General features: G+C 45.5%; 1 protein-coding gene across 2 annotated transcripts; it reads left to right on the top strand.

The window, feature by feature from the left end:
- The first annotated feature begins 2,871 nt into the window (after nucleotides 1–2,871).
- On the top strand, nucleotides 2,872–17,574 carry LOC119465378 (lactosylceramide 4-alpha-galactosyltransferase). Of its 2 annotated transcripts, XR_007463621.1 has the most exons (7): nucleotides 2,872–3,101; nucleotides 5,026–5,113; nucleotides 7,259–7,336; nucleotides 10,055–10,247; nucleotides 11,782–12,123; nucleotides 13,853–15,336; nucleotides 15,507–17,574. XR_007463621.1 is itself a non-coding variant. In XM_037726165.2 (6 exons), exons 1-6 carry the CDS (start codon nucleotides 3,099–3,101, stop codon nucleotides 14,211–14,213), a joined length of 1,065 nt encoding a protein of 354 aa, XP_037582093.1. In that variant the 5' UTR covers nucleotides 2,872–3,098; the 3' UTR covers nucleotides 14,214–17,574. The 2 variants fall into 2 exon arrangements, 1 of the variants encoding a protein (XP_037582093.1); XM_037726165.2 differs by having other exon boundaries at nucleotides 13,853–17,574.
- The last annotated feature ends 2,515 nt before the right edge of the window (nucleotides 17,575–20,089 follow it).

Raw genomic sequence — 20,089 nt, 5'->3', positions numbered from 1 at the left:
ACCTTTCGCTTAGCAGGGGGCAAACAGAGGAATTAAACGGGGAACACGAGACAGTCGAGTGCAATGCGCTCACACGAAAAAGTCGAACAAGCTGCAAGTAGCGAGCCACGTTATACCAATGGCAATGGTATTGCGCTCCGGAGCATGAAGTTACGGTTTCAATCGCAATCGCGGTGACCTCATTTCGATGAGAGCGAAATGCAAATACTGCAATGCGAATTAAGTTTTTGCATAAGTCAGATTTTGGGACATGTTCCGTCACCCAGGGTGGTCAAAATCAGCTTCGGGTCCCCCCCTACGGCGTGCCTCGTAATGATATCGTGATTTTGGCACGTAAAAACGCGGATTTTATTTTTAAAGCTACGAGTGAGTGTGAAAACGAAACAGAAAAAACAAGGACAAAAGGAATAGTAAAAAAAAAAAAATTGGCCGCATATCTGCTTGCTTCGCTGCAAATGACGTCGAAAGACGATAGCCTTCTGCCGCCCCTGATACGTAACACCCTTTCTTCTCCCCCCTCGCACCCCTCACGCTTTTACCCTTCCCTCTCACTCTTCCCATGATGGATGCATTGGAGGTGTTGCTGAATTCAATTCAAATTTTCCGCGTTCGCCCTGCGCTCGCGCCATCTGTTGGTGCCTTTTATTACTGTTGGCTTAAAGCCGGCAAAAGCGCCGCGGTTTCAGTCAGCTTGTCTTTAGCTCGTAGCGCCTTTTCGACATCATTTCTAACGCGTTGATTTTTCACTTACTAACGTAAAAGCCAGTGCAATGTGTATTCCTAATTAAATGAACGCTACGCATCACAATTATGTACATATATTTTGCCTCAAATTGGTCTGAGGTTTCCTTTGCGCTGTATAATGTTGACGTGTATGACCCCGTGCCACCAGTGCTAATAGCTCGCCTGGTTTTGGCCGGGCGGTTAAATCGAGTGGCAGACAGACAGACAAAGTTTTTCGCGTTTAGGTAGCCCAAGGAATACTATCGTCTTTAAAAGACATTCCCTCACGCTAGCCAGATAGGAAACTTCCTTCTTTAACAACATCCATCGCGGAAACTCACGATATTGGCTGTCTCCATCAAGTCTGGCGTTGTCTGATGGCTGCTCCTGCCGACAGCCGTGATCACGCGTTTATGCCATGGTGGTGTTAGCATGCGGCTTTTACTATTACTCTCTGAGAATGAACTTTCCTAACTTGCTAGCGTGATGTGGTGATGTCGTTTGGCGATTGCGCGACATTGCGTGTATTTTTCTTTTTTTCTCACACTTCTAGCTTGTTGGACTTGCTCGGTTGTCAGTATGACGCACGGCGATCTCGTGCAATCTCTGGTTACGCGCTTGGTTCCTCTTTCGGGGCTCTTGCTCTTAAATTTAAGGGAAATCTCAGAATAAGATATTCTTTCTTGTTTTTTGCCATACATATGTGCATCGATTGTTCGCAAACGTGTATTATATATCAGATGGAAGTACAGCGCTTGTGTCGCGCCCCTTTCCGTATCGCTCTGACATACATTCAAAACATCTCACGGTGGAGCGATCACCAGGGTAAAGGCATTCGGTCTGCGGCCAGCTTGAACTCTCTTCAAAGCTGATGTTTTGTTTGCGGGAAATTCGAATGGGCGCTTTTGCAGAATTTCGCTACGGGGATAGCCAACTATTCTAATTGACATTAAGCGGAAGAAATGGAGCTGGGCAGGCCATGTAATGCGTAGGATGGATAACCGGTGGACCATTAGAGTTACACAATGGATACCAAGAGAAGGGAAGCGCAGTCTAGGACGACAGAAAACTAGGTGGGGCGATGAAGTCAGTAAATTTGCAGGCGAAAGTTGGAATCAGCTAGCGCAAGACAGGGGTAATTGGAGATCACAGGGAGAGAGGCCTTCGTCCTGCAGTGGACAGAAATATAGGTTGATGATGATGATACATATTTGCTTATCAGGAACGATCATGACCGAGCTTTTAATAGCACCCGCGACTACGAATGACCAACACAATCTGACCTATTAGAAGACTCTCAAGGTGTAAACAAGAAGTTGAAATCCCGGACACAGTCAAAATGACAGGTTACAAAATTTAAATAAAGATAAGGGTTGGAAACCCCGGGTAACGAGTGTGAATTAACATAGTTGTTATTCTTTGTTGGTTAAAGAAACCTCATACTAAAACGATCAGACCCTCAGTTATGTTTAGACAAGTCACAAGAAGACCCTAATAAGCTTCAGTTTTGTGGTGACTTTTAGACAAGTAAAAGGAGCGCTAAAAAACATAGAAATGCGGCTCGATTTGCCACGCGCATGCACGGTAGATGGAACGGAATAACGAAACAAAGGCGTCGCGTGCGAGCAGCGGAAGCGCGCTGTTACGAAACGCCCGTCCACCATTGTGCAGTAGACCGGCGTGACGGAGAGTCCGATTCCTGTTGCACAAAGGCGGACGACGGAACTGCCACACCAGCCTGTCACCACGCGCTAGCGCCAGAAACAACGAGCACGTTCTGGGAGTGTCCGGCTGGTTATGTTCGTCACACCTCCACCTCTAATTGTCGCTATTTTCGCTCGTTTTGTTTCCTTTGTCACATTCCTGCCGCTTTCGCAACAACTCGGTTTTGCTTCTAGCCTCTTTTCTTTTTTGGCGTCCGCTGCGTTTCCCTCCGAATATTCTAGTCTTTGTTGCTTGTTTTTGTTCACTTGTTTGTCATCGCCACTTTGTCACTTTTTCTTTCTGCGATGCTTAACGCCTAAATGTTTCTTGCTTTTTGCTAAGCGTTTTTAGCCTCCAGGCATCACGTGTCACTGGCATTCCTCTCTAAAGAAACAAAGAGGAAAGCCAGGGGCGGGGGCAGAGGAGGGTTAAAGAGCACGAAAGTACAGTCTTCGTTTTCGCATCTGTACGTACTTTTGGGCCGCTCTGCGTAGCCCGGTACATGACGTGGTGGACGCCGTTGCGACATGGAGCTCTGTGCCATGCAGCCACTACGGCTACTTGGTGGTGGCGCTGAGAGCTCGATGCTGATTTAATCGCGAATCGCGGAGAAATTATTTTTGCCCTTACGTCTAAAACTTGCGTGAAATGACATCTTGTGCTTGGACGTCATGGTGAGTACCTTCCCAGTTTTTACTTTGTAATCATGTGATATTTTTGGTGGGAAAAGAAGGATTATGAATAGTAAAGCTCCTGTGTCAACAGGTGATTTGTTAACTACCGTCTCACGGTTAGCCTGAGACAAAGTGTAATTGCATGCGGACTGTTATGTTCACATTATTTATTAATATTTTTATTATAGGTGCAGGGCAGCGAAAAGACGTGACAGCGCTGGGGCCAACTTACAATATGAACGATGCTTTACAATCTCTTAAAGGATGCTTCAAATTGCGAATGTTTAGAGTAATCCACAAACACTATCTTTTTGTTCGTCTTATTTCCTGGTCCTGCGTAACGCAGGACATGTTTCAGAGTCGCCCGCAGTATGCAGAATCCGTCTTACTGCGGGCGCTACGGTGCAAAAGTTTTCTGTTAGTATGCCGAGGATATCGCGTCATCGGTTCGACCTTCACCGAACGAGACCTCATTCAATTACTGCGCATTCACTTACACTTTCACACTGGAGCAGTCATAGAGACTGTCGAAATATATCCGGCTCATTAACCACTCGGCGTGCCCTGCCCTAACGGCCAAGCTCTTAAGAGGAGTTCGCCAGTATTTTTCCTGCTGCCTAGGTGAAGGCCATCGTGCGACGGAATGGTCGGTATCAAAAGTGAAATAATAAAACAGTCAGTAATGCAACCTGCGTCAGAGTCACAAATTTTCTTTGAGACGTAATTGTCAGTGTAAATAAAGTAAAAGTTGCCTTGCCTATATGTAGACACAACAGTCAAGAACTTCTTTGCCCGATCTATTTTAGACAATAATTCGAAATTTTTGTTTCTCGCGTCCCTTGTTGCCTGCTCCACGCTGGAGCGGTTTTTACAGGCTCCGGCGCTGAGTGCAGACGGCATGGTCGCGGCATAAGCGGCACAGTGAAGCTGACGTCAAATTTAATGTTTAATTGCCGGATTTCATGTACCTCTAAATGAAAGGAATAAAACAACAGAAACAGAAACTGCGATCATTCTGGCATCTGAATAATATAACGGGGATTGTGGTATTAGCTTCTAGCTCGCGCAGAATTATTCAAGTAATGTTTTCCTATATTTAGCGCAAGGGGATCAGTCACCAAGTGCCATAGCACCTAAGATAGCTTTAGAGAAATTGTTTTTCTCGGGAACCACGGTACTAGTATTTATGAGGTTTTTTGCATTTAAAAAGAAAAATTAAAAGATAGTCACTGTACGAAGGATATTTTATTTAGACCGGCAATTTTATGAGAAAATTAATAAAGACTGCTAATATTTAAAAGCCATCTACCAAGTATATAACTCTGTAACTGAGCAATGAAAACGACAACAGAAGTTCATAAACAGCGCCTAATATTACAGCTAAAACGGACCAAATTGATCTATTGTACACAGCTGTGAATAGTGCCATTGCAAAATGCTTGCAAACATTGTAAAAGCAGCACATAAGCTGTCAACTTAAATTGTAATATTTCCGATGAAATTGTAAATTTGTCCACTTAAGGTGGCCTAAAAGATGCCGTTTACAGAACTGTCATATCAGTTCTTGGCGCTGCGTTAAGTTTGCAGACCTCGTGCATTAATTTCTTTCAACTTACCAGTTTTTGGGAATTTTCGCAACAAATTCCTGGCACTAAATAAAAGTTCTGCTTGCTAGAGCCCCTGAAACATAGAGTTTTTTTTTTTTCAAATGCAACAAATTTCCTTCAACTTGGTCTAGCGGTTGCCAAGCATTTCTGCGTATGACATGTATTTGAATCGGAAAACTGGAGTTTGCCTACAGCTAAAGATTCCGCTTAAGATATTATTACTTCTCAGAGGAGCAAAATTTTTCATTTTACTTGAGCTCGACATCATACTGTGCTTTTGTTCTTTCTTTATTCCTATCTTTAATGATACTGAGCAGGGAACGATTTCCATCTGTCAGCACCAAAGAAGCTCCGACTTGACAGCTCTGATCACGCTGGTTTTCTTCGTATTGCTAACCGTCACTCGTAAGTTGCACCAATTTCATTTTTTACTAACCTTAACCATTGAATGTCATTTGTCATCGCTTTTAATAATGCCGTTCTCGGCGCATTGTCATGGCTATGCATAGTTGCTCTGCTGACACTCTAAGACAACCCAAACAAACTGTGATTGCACGGGCAAGCTCTTTTACTTTTGGTGATTTTTTTACCGTAGTGGCACATGGTAGCTTTTGTTTCTAGAGTAGTTTATTGTGAGGCCCGCCTTTTTTTCGATTGATGCCGAAAATTTTCCCTCTGACCCTTTACAGTCATCATCATCATCAGCCTATATTTATGTCCACTGCAGGACGAAGGCCTCTCCCTGCGATCTCCAATTACCCCTGTCTTGCGCTAGCGTATTCCAACTTGCGCCTGCGAATTTCCTAACCTCTACAGTGCTCCTAACCTTTACAGTGCTTCCTGCTAATTGTCACATTGATCGATGAGTCAATGTAATATTGCTTATTGTTCGGGTGAAGCTGGTCACCGTTGGAAGACGTGATTTGCACCTTCACATCTTAGCTGCAAATGACCATTGTTTCGTTGTATACTACGTGTTCTTATCTCTGTATAGTTTGTGTGGTGGGATCGCATGTGCACACAACCGCTATCGGTTGCAACATCATCAGTGGTTACGTTTAGACGTTGCATCGGCTGGCTTTACCATGATGTGATGTGGCCAGCACTCAATCCTAAAATATATAAAAAAAGAACTAAACAGGATAAAGAAGTGAACGAGCTAACGCTGGGTCATGTCGCTGAAATGCAGTGGGAAATGCGTTTGATGAGGTTTCTGGGTTTGCGAATTCCAGTTTTAAGAAGTATGTTGATACGTCGAAGGACGGGGCTTCGGAGAAGTGCATTTAGTAGAAGGCAGAGTGTTAGCCTTTGCGGTATGCTGGGGCATCACAGACGTCGACGGGAGCAATCGCGCTGGTAGCGCAACATTGTAAAGTTTTCTTTTAGAACATCTTGCTAGAGATATTTTTGCGTAGCGTACACCATCGCTCTCGCTGAAAGATCGAAACAAAACTCCGGTATACACTAGTTATTCTTCCTGGTGACGCCTCTGTAAAAGCTGATCGGCCATGGTCATAGCTTTTCTAGTTTGGCGCGCTCTAGTTGACTTTTGCGCCAGAAGATGGCACCATCAGTTTTTCTGGTATTCCATTAGCCATGATACGCTAACGGATATTCTGAATCTGTGGAAAAACCCATTTGCCCCTGCTTTCTCGAAGTCAATAAGAGGCTCAGCGCAGTGTTACGAACTGAAGGTAAACATGCGCCTCTTTGTGCAGAATAATATGAAGGGCTAACAGTTGCGCGCAGACTCTTAAAAAAGATTGCACCTTTTGGGGCTTTATCTTGTCCCACAACAATTATCGTCATCTGACTTGCTCGCGTTTCCTTTCATGAAAACTCTGCGCTCCATACTTTTCTGTCGAGAGTGCTACGTCATGCTGATAACACGCATGCCGTTCGGGACCTGGAAGTGGCGGGCGCGCAGCGTTGAAGAAAGGAAATGCGGGCAATCTAGATGATTATAGCTGTGGGGCAAGATAAGCCCCAAAGGGTGTCATTCTGGGAATTAATTCCAAGTGGACACGCCTGACAAGCTCACTGGCTACAATCGTAAATTGCAATATGTGTCGTAAAGTAATTAACTAGTTAATTAGTGAATTTTTTCATTTATTTGAATATGTGTTTCGATTTCTCGTGCTACTTATATCAGCCTCATCGAATAACCCAGCTCAATGATTAGAATTATGCTACCTGCCACAGGCGATTTCTAAAGATTCCGTACAACTTAAATATGAACCCTGTATGTGCACCTAAACATGTGTCCTACTTTTCTGGGCTTACGCCTCTAATCACCATTTTTGCCTCAGCAAGTTTTATACGTCTTCTTCGTCTTTGGGAATAATAGGGAGAACAGATAGCGGGTACAAGGCAATGTGCCTGTCATCCGTTGCCGCTCACTAACTCAAACATATTTCGCGTAATTTAGATTCCAACGATGCGTTCGATCGGCATATTTCTTGTTCCTTTTTTCCTTCTTCTCCTGTTATCCTGAAGTAGCACTTGCCTCATCGAAACCTTCTCTTTTCATGATTCACACATGTAACCCAGTTAGCGCAAGGCATCTTGGCTACGATCCCCGTGCGTTCCTGTCCAGTGCATCTCGTGGCTTGCGCCAGGAATGCTTAGGTAAGAACTGTTACTATAGGTAGTTGTGCATTTATTATGGAGGTTTGAATATACTATTACGTTTAGCTTCTCATAAAAAGGTGTGAAACTTCGCACAGAAGAAAAATAAAAAAAAAACCGTGAAGGCACAAGAAATAAACATCAGGTCAGTCACCCACCTAGACGTTTCATATTTGTCTAGTGTCCGTGCAGGTCACGACTGAACAGTAATTTTACCAGCAGGTTGTGAGGGCCTTTACCTTACTAATATACTTACGTAACGAACGATGACACCCTAACTTTATCGGTTGCGTTCAGTTAGTTAAGTTTACAAACACAGCCCGATTCAAAAGAACACAGGTAACCTGATTTTCATAGAAGAAAGTGCACTTCGCCCACCTCATCTCTCAAACTTTTTCTATCTCAACATTCGTGATAGGAAACCTAAGTTCAGCGGCACGCGCTTTGGCCCATGTTCTTACACGAATATGAGAATTACGCGACCTTCATGTAGGTCAAATACTATGCTTCCGCCGTTGATCTACCCGAGAGCCGCAGTCAAGTACTGATTGGTCGGAAAGCTGTGACAAACGGAATTAATGCGTTTTGAGTCGCGTGAATGGGACGAGCGGCGCTACGCATTTCTATGCAGTCGCTCTGTTGTATTCGCCTGCTGTGCTCTAAATCTGACAATAAAATTTATTGCTCACCATGGTGGATTAGTGGCAACGGCTTCGCGCCGCTTAAGCACGAAGTCGCGGGATCAAACCCCGGCCCCGACGGCCGCAATTCCGTGGGGGCAATATGAACAAATTCCCCTGTACCACGCATTGGGTGCACGTTAAAGATCCCCAAGAAGTTAAACTTAATGCGGAGTCTGCCACTACTGCGTGTCTCATCCTGGTTTTGGCACGTAATACAGCAGAATCTTTTGTTTCATAACGCTTATTGCAATGGTTTCTGTTACGTAATTTCTGCTACGTTCTACAACACCCACCAATCGAATATATTAAGTGACTTTGCGGAACCCGCATCGCTTAAGCTCATTCAAATAAATTTTAACGAATTAAATCACGGCAGTTTTGTGAGCACAATGTGATGCGTGGGACCAACAATTTACTGTGAAGCACAGCACAATGTAAAGACTAACAATGTGAAGGCAGCCATTGATTTATTATGGTCACTAAGCCGACTCGTCGTATGACGAGTTTCGGCCGCTCATACCCGTAGCTTTTGAATAACAAAATCGTTTTAGAAGGTAAATTTCCGAAACATTTCCTACCTTTGAAGTCGCTATAAAAGCCGCCAATTGCTTAATCATGTCGCTGAAAAAAAAGGTCGCCGGTCGCATAACGGAAACATTTATGGCTAAATGGACAAGAAAGTCGCTAACTCTAGCAACGAGGTTGCTGAAATGTCCACACTGGCAGCCCTAAAGAGCAGTGAATTAAAAAAAAAACGCTATTTTACCACAGGCAGAAGTTTGCCTCTTCAGGGGTAATTGTTAATCAGCCCGACGATCATCATAATTAGTCGTCTGTGTATGACAGAGCCTGATGATCGTCAAGCTAATGAACAAGAATTCCTTTTGTAAGTTATGTTTTACTTTCTATGTAGCCTCGAAACTACCGGTGGCGTCGCGCTATTAGCCCTGTGCCATTCTTAACATCATAGATGAAACAAAACGTACTGCATAGCGCGCTTTGAGTGAAAATGGTGTACGAAACAACATTACTCTTCGCCACAAGTATGTGTGGACGGGTATATAGAAACTCTTGCTAGTTTCGGGATTCCCTAATAAGTGAGCATAGCTAAGGTACTCAACGATCTCTGTTCCACAATTGCATCATCTGCGCTACACTTACAGTTAAAAAGGCTACGTTGCAAACTGTCATTATTTGACAACATTTGCAGTCACGTACATAACAGAAACGTATTTGAAACTGTGCAAGAATGGATCTATTGATTGTAGCTGTCTGACCAATTCAGTCCTCCGAGCTTGTTGTTACATGGACTCGTAGCAATTCACTTTTGCACTATAGTTGATTAAAGATTTTTTGCTCTTGTAGGTATCTTTATTTTAACCAGATCTCTAGTGAAAATTGCTTTTTAACCGAAGATTTCTAAAGAAAAGCGTGCCTGGCTTTGCTGATTGTGGCTGTTTATGTGTTATCAATAGATCACACAGAAACAGATGCATTGATTACCTGTGTGGTGGCGGGATCACACCTTAGTCTCCCAGCCACTTGAGCCAGGTGCTAAGGCACAAGAACACCCATACATCTCTCGTGAAAACGCCTAGTAGCTCATTGAGATGATTGGCGTTCAAGTGATTGTCAGTTTTTTGTACAGTAATTATTTTTTAAATTTTTTGATGTAACCAGCGTCCCCTACGCACCAGCGTCAATATCGGCCGATCTAGTTTTCTGCCTCCACCTAGCATGCCCGCACTAGATTGATTTACCAATGTATGCAGTAGAGGCAGTGGGAACGTCGTCGTGCAGTAATCGGTTTGTTACTCCCCGACTCCTTTCCGACGTTCAGAGATGGACATAAACGCAATTATTACACTGAAAAGTCTGGCTAGTTAGGAGTGTTGAAAAACTTGCATAATGATTACATTATTATATATTATTAGTAATAGTAGTACCTTTCATTCTTTTCCCGGTTGGTCACTCCTGTGTGTAGCTTCATCTGTCCTTATAGGCAAGTGAAAGACCATTCTTGCATCACATTCAGGACAACAAGATTATCGAAAGGTCGTCGAGCGACACGTCGACGTAAACGAATCGGAGAAGAACATCTTCTTCCTCGAGACTGCCGGCGCGTCGTGCATCAGTGAACGTGCTGCGTGCGCCATCGAGTCCGCAGCTCTACGGCATCCATACTACACAGTTTGGCTTCTGACCATACTGGAGATACAGGATTGCAGGTAATAAGTCACTCAAAGTGTGAGCTGAACTGCTGAAGATGTGGCCAAGTTCGCTGCCTTGACGTATGCTAATCCCCTGGAACGTTGCACGTAAACATGCTGCTTTTTTTGCCTCATTCTGGGCTGCAGGTTTGGCTCATTATGTTACACTGATGTTGCACTGCGACATTGGTGTAAGACGCTGTGCTATATATATACAGCGTCCAATACTTAAAACACAGGCAAGCAGACCGGCATTTTTTGTCTGTGCGACTGTCTTCATCTTCGTGAAATCCCCAAGATTCTGTGGCAGGATGCACAGCATTTCATCCAAGTCTTCTTAGCCGATCTAGCGCATACTAGCAGCAATGTAACCTTGAGAAGCCAGTCATTGCAGAAAAAGGTACTTAGTGGGTAAAGATTCGCCTAACACCTCTTTGTACAGATCTATCTTTACCGCAGCTCACACGCACGCGCATAGTCCCCCTGGTCACATTTCTCGCACATGAGGCGAGGTTTAAGTGGAATTTTGTCCTGGCGGTTGGCTTTAGCTACGATTTATTTTCGACTTCACTATACCGAAGCGGCCTTTGAACGCTGTAGGGTGCTCAGACTACCAGCAAGTCAATGATAGTTGCATGGCCTAAGCATAGAACTACATTCTTTGGAGGTAATTTATACACATTTATATATAGTGCCAGAGTCCCTTATGTGATACAGTTTGATGTATATTCGGTTAACTCTTGTGGAGTGGACTGCTGGATAATTGGTCAGTGGTTAAGTTGCCAAAATATAAATGTTGCAAAGCGATGACTACTAATAAGGATGTTCGATTTTTCCGCAGCACACTTTCCCATTTCGCGTAACACATTTAGATCATAAAATTAAAGTAATATATGTTGTGACTGATAGTATACGGCTTGCACTTTGCACGAGTAAATAATGTTATCTAAGCTACTCTCATATGTATAGCTAGGCCACTCCAGATATAATTTAGAACACTGAAAACACCATAGAAATTTCACAAACACGAAAAGAGCCTGTAATTAGGTGTAACAGAAATCGCGCAAAGTAGAGCACTGCGTAGTAGAGTAGAGCCCGCCCGAACCCGGCCCGGGCCCGTTTTTACGTTGGGTTGCCAGCCCGAACCCGGCCAAAAGTTTTATGGCGAGACCCGGGCCCGGCCCGAGCCCGAAAATAATCTACGTTACCCGCCAGACCCGCCCCGCCACCCCTATACCTTAGGCTCGAGCGCGGCCCGAGCCCGGCTCGAAACCAGCCCGAACCCGGCCCGAGACCAAAAAAGACATGTTTTTCAGAGTCGAGACGCGCGAGGATAACTCGCTGCACGTTACATGCACACCATCAGAAAGTCCGAGCCTGGCCCGGGCCCGGGTCAAAAAGCACAAGCCGTGCCCGGGCCCGGGCTTTCGGGTAAGCCCGAGCCCGTGCAGTGCTCTAGCGCAGAGCCCAACGACTGAAGCTTAACATTTATCCCACAACAACTGCAATGAGGCTCAAAAAGAGATAAACGAATATGTTACCTTCTATACAGGCCTCTCAAGAACTTGCTACAACTGCCAAACTTCCGACTGCTCAACATTGACCTAAACTCAATGATCAAAGACAGTGTTCTTGTGCACTGGTATCTAAAGGACGACTGGAACCACAGTCCTTTCCGTGTAAACCACCTGAGCGACGCCTTGAGGCTGCTGATCCTTTGGAAATACGGCGGCGTCTATGCGGACATGGACGTCCTAACTCTCAAGAGCTTCGGCGAACTGCGAAACGTCGTCGCCCGAGAGCTATTCCCCGACGTCGGCAACAGCGTCATGGTCTTCGACAGAGGGCACCCCTTCCTCTTGCGTTGCCTTGAAGAGTTCAGTAGAACGTACAAGTAAGTTTGTGCCAGTTCCTTGACCTTGTTTGTTACACAGCTGACCCGTCATTTCGGCAACACTATATCGTCACGCTTTTCCTAACCCCTTCTACAGACGCACTTTTTTCGAAATTTGCTATTGTAATTTGTCATTCCTACAACATCGTGTTCCTGTTGTTCCTATTCGCATGTCTCCGACTTCGCTGCTGTACTATAAGCGTTTTATCTGTATGATAGATTTCGCAGTTCTTATACTGTCCTTTGATGGCTACTACATCATGACTGTTTCTGCATCTGAAAGCTAAACCTCGGGGGGGGGGGGGGGGGCAAGGTCAGGAGAGCAGCGCATTTAAGAGACGCACCCTTCGAACCTAGCGTTCCCAAACCAGAGCGCCGGAACTGTTGATTGTGCGTGTAAACTATTTTGAGCAAAAACAGCGATAGGAACAAGATTCGTTATAGCAGGAATAACAAAAGGCACTTCAGTGGCATATCATTCCACCGAAAACGTCGCAGAAGCACCGCTGCCGTTTGTCATGTTATCATCATTACCTTCAGTTCCACCACGTAGCTCTTGTAGTTGGTCGTTTGGTAACCAAACTTGCTTGTGAAGCGCAGGTTTCCAGTAGACTGCAGTTAGGGATGCCAGAGAGCGATCATACTTATTTTGATGCCCTTTCATGTAGTTGTAATTTTGAAATCTTTGTGCTGCTTGACCACAAAAGCGCAAGCTTGCTAAGCTCAGCCGTAGGTGCACGTCACCGAAACCGTACAGAACATCCATGTTTGGCGTGTACTGTCGGGAAATCAAACTTGAATTATAATCTATCAGATACACGGCAATCTTTGTTAACGTGACTTAAGACGGAGTCAGCTGGTGAAAGATAGGGCCAATGGAACAAAAAGTCGCAGTTTCACCCGAAAGGCGAAGCATCGATTGCGATAGCAAATTAGTAGACAACTATACGAAGTAAGGATAGTAGTTTTATCGGCCATATAAAGTTGTAAATATTCGCCTACTTACTAAATAAACAAGCACAATGTCACGTGCGCACTGGTAAACATGAACACATTTCGCTCCATGACCGCGGGAGCTCGTCCAAACGCTGGAGTGAGAAACCGCGCCAGCGGCAGCGATCAAATTTACCTTCGCGCTGACTCTCGCTTCAACGCGAACTAAACGCCGCAAGCGCAACGCATACGAAGCTACCAGCACTCGGCGAATGCACTTTGGCCCATCGCAGATCGCTTTGAAGATGAGGCTCCCGCGGGCGCGCGGGCGCACACTACGGCCGCGCCACAGATCGCTTTCAAGATAGCTCCGTGAGCAGCAGCCGCGTAAGCAGAACACCCCCCCCCCCCCCCCTCTCGTCTCCGTCGCCTCCTCCCGGTTCCTCGCGCGTGAGCGAAGACCGTGCTATTCCGGTCGCCTTTCTCTCTCGCGTGCGCGAGATTAAGCTGCGGTTGCCGGCTCACCCTCGCACCCTTTCACTCGCACATTCAACGCACCGCGTGCGGCGACGATTTTATCACCGTTGGACTTTATACGGAACATCACGGCGATGACGACGGCGACGGCAAAAATGCGCTTGGAGTGTCCATAAATTGCTATCGCAATAAAACGCTGGGAGGGGCCTTCAGACGGCAGTGGACACAAGTTGGGTTGATGAAAATGATGGTGATGACAAACAACGACGATGGCAATAAAGATGATGACAGTGATGATGATCGCGAATGCCTATTGCAGATCTCGCAAGTGGGCTCACAACGGACCCCGGCTCCTGGAACGCGTGCTGTCATGGTTCTGTCCACGGAACCTTCTCGGAAAGCTGCCACTCGTCCAGTGCTCCGGCGTCACGGTGCTTCCAGGCACTGCCTTTTATCCCATCAACTACCTGGAGTGGCAGAAACCATTTCAGAGAAACGAGACAGCGGCGGTGTTGCGGGCCACAACCGACAGCTACGCCCTGCACTTGTGGAACTCGTACAGTCGAGCCGCAACGGTGGAGCGCGGCTCAGCTTACGATATGCTCCGAAAGAAGTTGTGTCCGATAACGAACAGGCTCACGAAGGGCTACAGCGGCCGTAAGAAAAGTTCTGGACGCTGAAGGAGCAAAACCGCTATCTGCCGACCAGTGTTGGCCGTCATGGTTGGAGCCAAAGTGGCGTGATAATTGTGTCTATTGCTTACATGCCATGTCGTTGGTGAATTCATTTTGCGTCGCAATCTGGAACAGCCCGGCGAAATGGGTTCCGACGCATGCCACACCACACGGCAGGCAAAGAAATATGTTCGCACGTTCCATGGGCTCCTATAGATTAGGCGGCGAGCTTCTAATCTGATATAGGCCATATCAGCGTCACCCTATTCTTTGTCAGCTATGTGGCAGCAGGTGTAGCCGAATTTACCTGGTGCGCACGGCAGGCATCGGAAATGGTTATGTTTTATCGCGACTCGGAGGTTGAGCTTGAAAACTAAGATTTGTAATCTAGAAACGTTGGCTGCACCTGTGCGCCATAAGCAACTTTGCTTGCCTCTCAGTACTCTCTTCTTATAGTGTCGACAAATAACGGTGTAATTTTTTCCAGCTGCTTCAGTCACTGTCATATGGAGATGCGTAATACATTAAAGACAAGTTTAGGCTGGCATGCGAACCAAATTTTTATTTTTTCCCCTAGATTGGGTTGTGTTAGTATTCGTATTGGCGTAAGAGCAGCGGCTGAATTTTGTGGCGCTCGTAAAATACACTACTGATACAAAAAATACAACACAGTTCATTAGGAATGCCACCCATTTCCAATAATTATAACTTGATTACATTTAGTAGAAATGGGCAGCATGCTTTTTTACACATAGTTTGTGCAGCGCAGAGTTGATTCTGGACATTTCAAAATGGAGGTAACAACGGCAGCGTGGCACTTTCAAATACTTACTTAAAAACTTCTTTGCAAAAGCTACATTTAATGCACCAGTATTTATCTTGACATAGTGATTTATCATAGTATCCCGCCTATTTCTTGATAAGTGTGATATTGGGGGCTCTAGTATTTATGCCAGGGCTGTGGGCTAAATCCTGTGCCGCAAGTAAAACTCAATTATTTGCACTCTGGAGCATTTGAATGCGTAATTTATTGCAGAAGCCGTAATTACCTCAGATATATTGAGTTTTGTCTATGTATATCCCTAACGTGTCCCTTATTTTCTCCGAATATAAACTTTATGTAAGAAATGTAATTAAATTATGAGGTTTTACGTGCCAAAACCACGATCTGATTATGAGGCACGCCGTAGTGGGGGACTCCGGAAATTTGGACCACCTGGGGTTCTTTAACGTGCACCTAAATCCTGAGTACACGGGTGTTTTCGCATTTCGCCCCCATCGAAACTTCATGTCACGTAGATTTGGCTCGCGACACAGAAACCGAGCATAAAATGGGCATAAAAGACACTTAATATTTTTTTTTACAAAGGCAGCGTGCGATGCACGTGCATTTACTTCTCGCACAAATTTGCCATAGTGTTCCCCCATGTTTGCTCAATTTGATGTTGGGGGTATTTGTAAGTATATTGGAGCAGTGGGTTAATTTTTTCATTCGGAGCCTATTCCTTTCCGCGAATTCTACCAACATCTCTCCTCTAGTGTTCCTAGAACCGATGCCGCAGTTGCCAATTGGTTGCTCATCAGCCTGCTTTTCCCCCGCTTTTGCATTGAAATATCCCATGACTGCAGTACACTGCGTTTGCACCTTTCTCATTGCTAATTCAACATCTTCATAAAAATGTTCTATTCCTTCATCGTCGTGACTGGAGGTTGGGGCGAAGGCTTGTACTACCTAGACGCGCATATCAAATGCCAATTCTACGTAGTTCCCTGCAGTGCCTCAGCGCGTGAAATCTGAGCCTATTTGAGCGTAAGCGCCGCTCAACTAAAACTGTATCCTGCCGAGCAAAACTTTGTTACACGCAAAAATACTACTTCTCCCCGGCAGCTACGAGTAACCAGTGCCCAAACGATCGTCAGGCAGCCATCTCCCATTTCTTTCGAAACGAGGCAGTCTCCGGCTGTTCCAAAAATGTACAGTTTTGTTTTGGCATAATAATGCATCTTTGGTGCGTACACATCACTTTGCCGTGTGGGTTTCCGCGGTTTCGATAGGTCACGTGATAGTGAACTCGGCTTGGCCCGAAAAACATTTCACCAATCGTTCAAGGCTAATGATGACCAAGGCGTAGAATCGGAAAGAAATGCTTTTGTTTTGTTCGGCCTATTAACCCATAAGCAGTGTGCACACGTTATCTTGAGATGGGGACTGTTTGCGGTTTCTGCGACGCCTCGTGACAGGCAGGCGAAGTGGACGCGGAACAAAAAATGTTTGACGAATCTGGAGGCCTGACGAAGGAAAAGGAGCATGAATGGAGACAGATTAGAATAGCTTTACGTGATAGCGCCCTAGTACTGAGTATTTATTTTAAAATCACATAGTTGATCTGGATATTTAAGACGTTCGGTACACGCCACCCATAAAATGGTCAAAATATCAAATTTCTGCTGTTCTTGGACCTCTGAAAGAAGTGAGGAACCTTGTACGCGTTTCATAATAAAGCTTCTAATTGGGCCAGAAACGAAGGCTTAAAATTTTTTTAATTTAATGAGTAATTGATACAAACACCCGAATATTCGCCTGAATATTGCGCCTTAAATTCTGCACATTTTTTTTTTCAAAATACAAACTTGGTGAGTGATTTATTCGTCTGAATATTGTTTTTTCGCCTGAATAAGTTTTTTGGAAAACCTTGAAAACAAGCATATAACATTTTTTGAGTGCTTTTAATCGAATTACAAGCGTGGCGTAAAACGAAGCCACGTATTAGCGCGAAAGCGTTTAGGGGCCCTTGTCGCAGAAAATCTGGCGTCGGCGTCCGTGTCGGCGTTAAACATCGGCGTCGGCAATGTCGAGCCACATCAGTCCGCACCACCCCGACCGGGTGGGCCCTTCGCGTGGCGCAAGGCGTTATTGAACAAAACTTGAATTTCTCAAAGTAAAATCCGTCGAAAAAACCGTAAAGTACGACTTAATCGCAACCTACAGGCTTGATAGCGTCGGATTGTAATTTGAACATACGAGAAAAACACCTGATAAGCAGCCAGGGACTATTGAATGCTATCGCATTCCACTCTTAAAGGCCAAGCTTAAGCGTCCGCCCACGTCCTCCCATTTTTTATCTTTTCTTTTTTTTATATATGGAAGCTTGGCTAACGTTAGCTGGTACACACTATATAAAGCGTGACTTTGCATGCGTGCGCGCGCGAGCCTCGTTCAGTTGCCATTGCTCTTACGGTGCACACCATCAGATCTTTGGGTCGTAGACCGCTATATAAGCAAGGCGGCACCCCACGATCGAGTGCAGAGATTTTGCAAAGCACAGGTCCGGCAATGGACCCTGCTGAATGCGGTCATGCTGTGGCCATGCTCACGGTGGTCATGCTACGGCCTTCAGCATATTAAAAGGAAAAAAAAACAGGAAAGGTAGTACGCTATACGTTCACTGTCGTTTAAACAACGATTTACGGATTAACACAATTCACGATGCAATGTGCCGAAATGGGGAACCAAGCGCCGTGGTATCCCCTTTGAAACGGGCTGCGACAAACAGTAACCTGTAGCCGGCTTGAGTTAATCAGCTTTTACTACATATATTGCTGTCTAAAATGTTGCCTATCTCTCCTTGATCTTTTCTGCCGTCATAAAACCCTTTATCTCTATATATTGTACAGTTTGATATGCCTGTAACCATCTCAGATCAGTCGATTTCTTCCCTGCTTTCAACGCGATAGCGTTAAGGGCCCCGTGTCGCGGAAAATCCAGCGTCGGCGTCCGCGGCTGAGAAAATAATCCCGAACCACCTCGACCACGCAGGCCATCTGCGTGGCGAAGAGGCATTAGTGAACTAAATAAAGTTCTCAAAGTAAAATTCGTCAGGAAAATCGTAAAGTACAACTTAACCACAACCTACAGACATGATAGCGTCTTGAATATACGAGAAAACATTGTTCTGTTACGAGGGAACTCAAACACAAACTCATTTTCCAGCATTTCTACCATTCATACAGCGGAGCGCCCTGGAAGGTTACTTGCAAAAACAGCCCCTAGATGGCGCTCGCCTCCTCGGCAGCGGCGCGCAAAGGCGAAGGGGTAGAAAAAATGTGGTTGATCCCTCTTATATAGGAATCGGTATAGAACACGAAAGTGAAACGTGTCTTCACAGAAGTAGTGTAATGTTTATTGCACATTGATATATAATGTCTATTGGTGTTTTGTGGCTAAAGCGCCCTTAGGCGTTGATGCACCCACGCTGATGCCTGGTGGAACGTCTCCTCCATCACGACTACCAACGTCGATGACCATGAGCAACCGTCGTGCATATGGAAGCTGCACTACGCTGCACACGCTAGCACAACGCGAAAGACGAAGCACGTAACTGACACACTAATACAACGCGCAAGACAAAGCACGTAACTGAATCGTCACCGAGTCAAATCAGCGCGTACAGCGCGTCGTAATTGCAGCCTCCGCGATCAACTTCAGAAACATTTTCAGAGCTAATTGCGGAGGCCACGCTCCGCTGTGCTGAGTACGGTGAACGCCACCTAAGTGGCGTTGGTAGTGCTTCTTGATGCCAGCGTCCCTTCGAATGCTGGCATCGAGGCGTCGTAGTGCTGAGACCACCGAAGCGTTCACTGTCGGTGCGCGTTAGTGTCATAATGCAGTACTTCTGTTTTCTGCTCGTAGGCGGCGGCACCGCCCCGAGCAAGAGCGCGGGTACACGGAGGAGTGTTAGATATATAAGGCGCGTCTGTGTAGCTCTCTGCAAATGCGTTTGTGGCGCAATGGGTTAAACGCTCGGCGATCTATCGTCGCGGACCGAGAGGTCGTGGGTTCGATTTCCAAATTTTGCATGTTTGTGGAACTTTTTCTTCTGGTTTCTTTCTTTGTATTATGTTCTATGACGTATTTCCGTGACGGAAATACGTCAGTGAAGTCTTGGTGGACCCCGGCATAAAACACTTTCGTGTTAAAAAAGCTGCAGTTGCCGGGAAGCCTGACAAGCATTCAGGGATCTTTAAATGCTATCTCGTTCCACTCTTAAAGGCGAAGCTTAAGCATCCACAAATTTTTTATTTGTATTTCTTGATCCTGCGCGCACAGTGTATTTGATTGCTGCCCGGGTGAGTCTTCCAAGGGCACTAAGAAGTGTAGGCGCCAACCGCTGTCGTTATGCATGCTTGTACTCAAATGAATGTAACGCTACCTGTACAAGAGATCGAGAAGCGAACGCGGGTTTGCTGAAGAGGTTAGAGCAGCGCTGGAGTCGGCTTCGTGTCGTGACTCAATTATTGCAAATTCCTTATCGCCGAATTATGTGCCTATACGCATTTTAAGCTTGAAAGGCTTTTAGCTCCCGTTGTCGGCGATCTTGAAGTGAACTTGAGCAAAAAGCCAAAGCCGTTGTCCGAGCACTCAAACGAGATCATGCGGGCGGGCATCCAGTCAAAACTTAAGAAAATGCGGTCTCTGGCCCTCAACCTTTTGTACAGGGCCGCATCAAAGACGCTAGTTACTCTCCAAACAAGTTACAAAAAATATTGCTTCCTAGATCTTCCTGATGTGTCTTCAAGAAATCAGTGAAGCTGTAACTTCCAGTACACTGAGGTTTTATTCGTCACTTCCAGTAGTGGCGTTCAAAAGGCAGATACAGGGGCCCTAAGGCCGCATATTTGCAGCCGACCACTTCGATGCGACAAGAAGAAAAAGTGGCGACAGACACTGAGCGTGTTGAACTGTTGCAGAGGAAAGGTGGTTGAAGGCGGGGGCACCGCAAGCAGAAAAAGACGCCACATAGTAGCCATTTCATGCTTACATCTACTATCGATTACGGGAGAGCCAGCAATTTTTTTAACATAACTAGGACCGTTGTCTGGAG

This window comes from Dermacentor silvarum, chromosome 9 (genome assembly GCF_013339745.2).
Source record: "Dermacentor silvarum isolate Dsil-2018 chromosome 9, BIME_Dsil_1.4, whole genome shotgun sequence".
Classification (NCBI taxonomy): domain Eukaryota; kingdom Metazoa; phylum Arthropoda; class Arachnida; order Ixodida; family Ixodidae; genus Dermacentor; species Dermacentor silvarum.
Note: the sequence above shows the minus strand (reverse complement) of the source record. Positions and strands in the feature narration are given on the sequence as shown.

Coding starts and splice junctions, on each gene's coding strand:
- LOC119465378 (XM_037726165.2), top strand. Junction 7,337..10,054: donor CTTGCGCCAGGAATGCTTAG/GTAAGAACTGTT, acceptor CATCACATTCAG/GACAACAAGATTATCGAAAG. Junction 10,248..11,781: donor CTGGAGATACAGGATTGCAG/GTAATAAGTCAC, acceptor CCTTCTATACAG/GCCTCTCAAGAACTTGCTAC.